The sequence below is a fragment of the Hibiscus syriacus genome, unplaced genomic scaffold, assembly GCF_006381635.1.
Source record: "Hibiscus syriacus cultivar Baekdansim isolate YM2019G1 unplaced genomic scaffold, ASM638163v2 tig00111013_pilon, whole genome shotgun sequence".
In the NCBI taxonomy this organism is placed as follows: domain Eukaryota; kingdom Viridiplantae; phylum Streptophyta; class Magnoliopsida; order Malvales; family Malvaceae; genus Hibiscus; species Hibiscus syriacus.
Window position 1 is genome coordinate 1,464,914 of NW_024062953.1, and position 7,016 is coordinate 1,471,929.

Genomic DNA, 7,016 nt, shown 5'->3' on the forward strand with positions numbered 1-7,016 from the left:
TAAAGTTTCACCCGACCCGAATATATAAATTAGAAACCCGACCCGACCTGAAATAATAAAAAAATATTTTTATTCAATACATGAATAAGTTATCGAAAGATTGATGAGAGTAGTATGATCAAATTTCAATTCTCTCCAACAAAGAATTAAATTTCATCCATTCTTTGATGAAATTCACTTTCTCTCATTTAATGGAAAGTTGAAGCCATGATGGATTCCAATTCTCTCAAAAAACTTGAATCAAACATGAAAAAATAGTGTAATTAAATTTCAATTCTACTTAATTCTAAGAAATTTATGTCAACCAAACAATTAGGGTTTTTCTCCTTTCTAAATTGGGCCAAAAATCAGAGCGACGGACTCTTCCCTCTCTGATCAAATCCGCTTAATTGGAAAGGAAGATCCCAATTTTCTTTATTTCCGAATTTCGCCCCAATATTTTTCTTCTCCCTTCATTTCCTTTCTCTGTTACTCTCTCCCTCTGCTTCTGGATCCCGACTCTCCATCAAAAGGGGAAGGGAAGAACCAGTGTGGGTCATGGACGGCGGTGCTTCTTACAACCCACGCACAGTTGAAGAAGTCTTTCGAGATTTCAAGGGTCGTCGTGCTGGCATGATTAAAGCTCTCACCACTGGTAAATGCATTTCTCTCTCTCTCTCTTATTTTTTTTGGAGAATCACTTCTTTTTTCACTTACTTGCTTGTCATATTCTTTGAAGTTTATTCTTTTATTTTATATAATTTCCGGGTGTGGTGGTGCTTGCAGATGTGGAAGAGTTTTACCAGCAGTGCGATCCAGGTACTGGATCTTTGTTCTTTATTCATTTTAATAGTGAATCTAGCTGTTGGGTTCTTTTATTACCCAGATTTGGTGATAATTGATTCACCGGACCAAATGATTTATCTGAAGAATTGAATATTCAAACCTTGTTATTGAAGTAGATTCAAGTTCAGTATGATTGACGTGAACTTTAGTGCATGACAGCCAATAAACAGTCGTAAAGGAATAATGATGAAAGGAAAAATCACGAATAGAGTAGAAGAACTTCACTATAGTCGCTGTAAATTACAAGAGTAATACGCTAAAACTTAGAACCTTAGATATATATAGTTGTGCGGACACATTAATCTTAGTTGAATAAAACTGTACCTCCGAATCCGCCATTTTTCTCTTCAGATAATGATTATAGCTTTTCGGGTCACAAACTCCAATAATGATTATAGCGTTTTGTTGTTGTTTAACTTTAGGCTTTGAAGAGAAAAAATTTAATTATTGGGTTAACACTCTCTACTTAAGTTGAACTTTCGCTTTTAAGATGAAAAATACTAGTTCAACTTAAAAGATCTGTATGTAGCAAGTGTGATGAATTTTATAATATGAACGTTTATGTGTTTACAACTATAAATTCATATTCTTTCTTCTTTGAGGTTGGTGAAGTTCTTCCTTTATTTGGGTTTTTCCCCCTCCATTGATTAGCAAAGTTAACACTACTCATTCTTTGATGCTTATTGATTTGATATACGGGTTTGATTCGGTTAAAAAAAGATTGTCATTTTAGCTTAGATGTGCAGTAATGTATGTGAATGCCATAAGTGTGGTTGCCGCAAGCATGCTTTTACTCGTTCTACCTTGTTGGGGTCGTTAAATGCATGAAATACATCAACTCACATTCTAAAATTTTGATTGTAGAAAAGGAGAATCTTTGCCTTTATGGATTTCCCAGTGAACAGTGGGAAGTGAATCTACCTGCTGAAGAGGTGCCTCCAGAGCTTCCGGAGCCTGCACTGGGTATTAACTTTGCTAGAGATGGAATGCAACAGGAGGACTGGTTATCGTTGGTTGCTGTACACAGCGACGCATGGTTACTTTCTGTGGCTTTCTATTTTGGTGCTAGATTTGGGTTTGATAAAGCTGATAGGTATTTTCTATCCTCGCCCAAGTGTCGTTTCCCGTTTTGGTTTTATTTACATGTTCTAGGCGTATAATTTGGCTAGTAAAAGCCAAATTGCATGGTAGGCATGCATACTAAACAAGCTTTGGTTCCACCAGGTCTCTTGTAGTGTTTTTATACTGCGCGTGGAATTTTGGATGCTATTGATTTCACCCGGTTGACAAAACTTATTTTTTTGTAAATGGGATTCTCTTTGATGGTTCGTCCATTTATTAAAACTAGTTTAATTTGGCTAGTATTTGCTACTTGCTGCTTGAAGCCCCCCGTATCTGATTTAAATATTTATATTGCATGGTTCGTCCATTTATTAAAACTAGTGTAATTTGGCTAGTACTTGCTGCTTGAAGCCCCCCGTATATGATTTAAAAATTTATAATGCTTTCTTTGAAAATTTATTGGTTTGTCGACTGGTTTATTTGTCCATAATCCTTGTTGTTAACTTATCATCCATTCAAAGGTATGATCTGTCTGGTCCATAAATCTAGGCTTCAGCATGAAGGGCATACAACACGTATCAGTAAATAGTAATAGTAGGCTTAGTCCGAGTATGCATTCTTAAATTGGGAATTTGCATATGGCTACAAGATTTTTTTCCTCAACAATACAATGCCGGTTATTGGGGTGCAGGAAACGCCTTTTCAATATGATCAATGATCTTCCAACAATATTTGAAGTTGTGACGGGAGCAGCTAAGAAGCAGACAAAGGAGAAATCGTCGGTTTCAAATCATAGCAGCAACAAATCTAAATCAAACTCTAAGGTACGGTAAATTTTCTTGCTTGAATATTTTGTGAATGTTAATCTGTGTTTGATGGGGTTAAGGTGGGTTAATAAACTATGAGATAGTCTTTTCTTCCTTCCAATGTTCGTTAACATACTTCTTAGTATGTGGACGAATACGAAGGGAGCTTTTAATGAGTCCTCCAACTTTTATCAAAAAAAAAATGGGGTTAAGGTGGGTTGAGATCCGAGCTAAAACATGATATTCTGTTATGGCATACAAAAATCCCTATTAGTGGAAGCAAGTTAAACTGTACATAAAGCTGATTGAATTAAGTTCGTTAGCATTTTGTTTTCTGCATACTTCATTCTTCTTGTGTGATAGCAGAGAATGGGAGAAATAAAATAATTGGGCCTTATGTTCTTTGTCCCTTTGAAAAAAATGCAGCAAGGCTCTGAATCGCAGCCCAAATACTCCAAGGCAGTGCCATCGAAGGACGAGGATGATGATGGTATGGAGGAGGAAGATGACGAGGAGCATGGAGAGACATTATGTGGGGCTTGCGGAGAGAATTACGCGGGTGATGAGTTCTGGATTTGCTGTGATATCTGCGAGAAATGGTTCCATGGAAAGTGTGTTAAGATTACACCGGCAAAGGCAGAGCATATTAAGCAGTACAAATGCCCATCGTGCAGCAGCAACAAGAGAGCACGACCTTGATGATGGCTGCTCAGCCGCTCTTCCTGTGAATTCCAGCATCATGGACTGCTAACCCTCTACTAGGTGATGTACTCAAGTATGTTCTTAGTCAATGTATCCTTTTAACCAAGGGAATCTATCATGGCTTGTATGTGTAGGATATTAAAAAAAAAGATGTTTTTATAAGCAGGTTGAGAATCATTTTCTTTCTGCCATTGGAAGGGAAACTTGCTGTATGTTTTAATCTTGTCTTCAAATGCAAGAATTTGTATTCTAGTTTCTAAGCTTAAGAATGCTTTGCTATCTTGTTTCTTGGTGGATCTGTTTCCAGAACTCGTATGTAGTGATCATGGTTGCAGCAGACATGGATGTCGAAGCACATCTCTGTCCATACTCCTTACTGTCAGGAATACCGTCATAGGTTCTCGTATCCCATCCTCTCAATCAAGAACCTGTAATCTGGTCTTAAAGGTGTCGAGTGGCATAGTGATTAAAGCAGAAATGCCACTAGCCATGGCTGCACGTAACCCTGGGACTGCACCTAAGGTCCTTGTATCAGGCCTAAAACCACTCTCATCTTTTCCAAAGAGAGCCAACCAAAAACCACCCAAAATGAGGTTGTGTGCAACAGAATAATACGTCCAAAAAACCACATTAGACTGTCCAGACGTCGATATCGAGATCCTGAATCCCTTGTATAATCCTTGAGGACCTTCTGCATATAGAACCTTCCCAAGGCATCAAGACCATTCCCATATCTACAAGAATTCACGTCCGGAAACACATTTTTGCTTCCGTTTCCGTTGTCGTAACCTTGAACCATAAGTCTTGGGCTTACGGTATCTATAACATTTTTATTATTGCCTCCACAAAATGTCTCTTTTAATTTTTAAAATTATTTCATTCAAAATGTCTTATTAAAAAAAATTAACAAATAACAACACTTATATTTCTTTTTTTACCCTTGTATGTCCCACTCTTTTACAACTATTAAAGTAAATCTATCAATCACTTTTTAAGAATAATTTTATATTTTTCTAGTTAAATATCTCTTAAAATTATATGAATAGTCAATATGAGACGCATATTTTGGGACGGAAGGAGTATAAGATAACAATAAGTACAATAATCACATAATAAAAGAGAAATTAAGATTTCTCATGAAAAATCGATAACAAAGGAAGAAATTTCACTAATATTGGAAACAAAATAAGAGGAATTGCAAAAAAACAAATCAGCAGTATCTTTTTGTAAAGATAATTAATCAATTACAAATGAAATTTAGTAGTAAAAAATCTATCCCGACTGAATTTCCTAATTTGTTATAACACTTTCGTTTTCCAACTTCTTTGATATTTCTACATCAGAAACCAACAAATTATTCTTGACTAATATTTTCAACTTTGAGCTTTCACGGTTTTACTTCCTATCAACCAAAATCATTCTTAGAATACAAACTATAAATGTCGAGTAGCAGTATTGTTAACCGGCGATTAACAAGCGTTGTTACTCGAACTAGCTGCAACAATCACCATCCGTTGATTGCCTGCAGAAACAAACGCAATTACTTTACTCACAAGAAAAACAAAATAGCCAGTGAAATCATCTTCAGTAAAATCAAGAAGATGATTTCACTCTTTCAGTTAAGACATATGGTTTCATTCAAAAGGCATCAAAAGAATGCAACGCCTGGTGGAAAATAGGAATCAGATACAGTTACCACTCGGGTAAGATCATCGTGATAGCGCTCACAGGTGATCCACTTAGAAACTACAACATTGAAGGAATGCAATGCCTGGTGGAAAATAGAAACCGGATTCCGAACACTATTTTCCAGAATTCCCTGATGCTTTCGGATGCAGACCATCACTTAAATCAACATCTCAAGTATATAGGATGGAAATGAGATAATGAACGACATGCTTTTTCTATCTTATTTTAAAATGACACAATAGTTTGGAGAACAGAAAGAAATTAAGTACTTGTCCACAAAATGTAAAACTGAACTCTGGCAGTTTCAGAACAACAGTGTAGCAGGGGGCACAAGATGCAATACTTTACTACTACTAAAATGGAGTCCATAATGCTCAGTTCACGGAAGTAATGTACCGATGACAATAGCATGATTCGTAGAGCTTTCCATGATATAAACCCACATGAATAACGAATCGGTTTAAGGTGGTAAGGATCGAAACGAGTTGCATGCTTTTATATTCAGATTACATATACTATACAAATAGTCGATTTAGTGATCCTATTCAGATTACATCCATGTTCTAGTAGTAAAAATCTCCTAAAAAACAATATGACTCAATCTCCTACAAAATAAGCTAGGTAAATCCCAATGCTTCTAGAACATGATCAAATCAAATTCCAAATAATAACAATGCAGGTAAAAGGAACGACTTAGCTTCTTCACCTGTTTCTACACTATTTAGCAGTATTATCAACTGGGTTTTCCCTGCTCTCTTGAAAAATGGAACCAAAAGCAGCTTCAGCTTCCAAGAACCGACTTAGATGCTTGTTATCCAGATGTTCCTAACAAACAAAAAGAAAACCCAATCAATCAAACAAGAAGAAACTAAGTTATTCCAAATGGAAAAGAAAAAGGGTGAGATGGGGTTTTACAGAGAGACAATCTCTGTACTTTTGCCACTCGGAAACGCATTCCTCTTTATCCCACATACCATTTACGAATTTCTCAGAGTACCACCTGAAAATGAGAGGAAGAGGTAGGGATTTAGAGAGAGGCGGGGTAATTGAAGTGAAAAAGGAAGAAGAAAGCGATGAACTGACTTGTTGAAGCAATTGTGGTAAGCAGATCGGAGATGGGCACAAGGAGATGTTGAAGTGGAGCTGTTTTTCTTGTCTTTCTTGCTCAATCCCATCTCGCTTAGCTGATAAATTTAGGCAAAGATTCAGCCAAGGAACGGTTCAGAGCCTTATTATTATTCCCCTCTCTGTTCCTTTGTGTTCTGATTCACGATCTTCTCCAACCTCCGTCGAGGTTGACCTAGCAATCTTGATAGCTAATTGGTCTAATTCTGGTTTTAGTCCCTTCACTTTATGTTAGAGACTTATAATTTAATCTCTTTATTTTAATTTGACACAAATATTAATTGGTACGGATTTGTTTTAGATACAATGTAAAAAATAAAATATATATATATATCTATAATGTTTTATTAAATAATTATTTTTCTAAGTACTATAATATTTTATTTTACAGTAAAATATCTTATGATTAGATAAAAATTGTTCGTTAACTGACGTTTAACATCTATTGTTGATGTAATAAATCTTATATATCTAAAGTGATGATAGACTACAAGATAAATATTTAAAATAATTAAATGAAATAATAATATTTAAAATGATGATATGACATATGTCCAAAATAATAACACGACATATATCATGTCTCCAAGTGATAACATGACATCACATGTTCAAAAATAATATCAAAACATTGTCATATGTTTAAAGTGATGATGTAGCACATGATACGTACTTAAAATAATGATGTAATATTATTATTCGTTTAAAATGAAAATATAAAACATGTCACATCATTATTTTAAGCACATAAATTTTATTACAATAAATAAATATTCATTATTAATCAATTAACAATTTTTATAATTA

General features: G+C 35.2%; 2 protein-coding genes and 1 pseudogene across 3 annotated transcripts; 1 reads left to right on the top strand and 2 right to left on the bottom strand.

Annotated features, from left to right (window-relative positions):
• The first annotated feature begins 418 nt into the window (after positions 1 to 418).
• Positions 419 to 3,612, top strand: LOC120150123 (PHD finger protein ALFIN-LIKE 4-like). Its single transcript, XM_039162846.1, has 5 exons — positions 419 to 634; positions 766 to 798; positions 1,690 to 1,918; positions 2,579 to 2,711; positions 3,120 to 3,612. The coding sequence occupies exons 1-5, from the start codon at positions 538 to 540 to the stop codon at positions 3,390 to 3,392; spliced, it is 765 nt and encodes a 254-aa protein (XP_039018777.1). The 5' UTR covers positions 419 to 537; the 3' UTR covers positions 3,393 to 3,612.
• Positions 1,545 to 6,337, bottom strand: LOC120150124 (uncharacterized protein At4g33100). Of its 2 annotated transcripts, XM_039162847.1 has the most exons (5): positions 6,168 to 6,335; positions 6,000 to 6,084; positions 5,801 to 5,909; positions 5,059 to 5,060; positions 1,545 to 1,558 (listed from the first exon to the last, which is right to left on the bottom strand). In XM_039162847.1, the coding sequence occupies exons 1-3, from the start codon at positions 6,257 to 6,259 to the stop codon at positions 5,802 to 5,804; spliced, it is 285 nt and encodes a 94-aa protein (XP_039018778.1). In that variant the 5' UTR covers positions 6,260 to 6,335; the 3' UTR covers positions 1,545 to 1,558; positions 5,059 to 5,060; position 5,801. The 2 variants fall into 2 exon arrangements, with proteins under 2 accessions (XP_039018778.1, XP_039018779.1); XM_039162848.1 differs by lacking the exons at positions 1,545 to 1,558; positions 5,059 to 5,060 and adding an exon at positions 4,679 to 4,917 and having other exon boundaries at positions 5,791 to 5,909; positions 6,168 to 6,337.
• Positions 3,672 to 5,238, bottom strand: LOC120149984 (annotated as a pseudogene).
• Positions 6,338 to 7,016: the final 679 nt, after the last annotated feature.

Excerpts from the sequence above, each read along its gene's own strand:
- LOC120150123 (XM_039162846.1), top strand. The coding sequence starts at position 538 with ATGGACGGCGGTGCTTCTTACAACCCACGCACAGTTGAAGAAGTCTTT. Across the intron at positions 799-1,689 it reads TTACCAGCAGTGCGATCCAG|AAAAGGAGAATCTTTGCCTT; the intron begins GTACTGGATCTT and ends TTTTGATTGTAG. Across the intron at positions 2,712-3,119 it reads AATCTAAATCAAACTCTAAG|CAAGGCTCTGAATCGCAGCC; the intron begins GTACGGTAAATT and ends AAAAAAATGCAG.
- LOC120150124 (XM_039162847.1), bottom strand. The coding sequence starts at position 6,259 with ATGGGATTGAGCAAGAAAGACAAGAAAAACAGCTCCACTTCAACATCT. Across the intron at positions 6,085-6,167 it reads TACCACAATTGCTTCAACAA|GTGGTACTCTGAGAAATTCG; the intron begins GTCAGTTCATCG and ends TCTCATTTTCAG. Across the intron at positions 5,910-5,999 it reads AGTACAGAGATTGTCTCTCT|GAACATCTGGATAACAAGCA; the intron begins GTAAAACCCCAT and ends TTTGTTTGTTAG.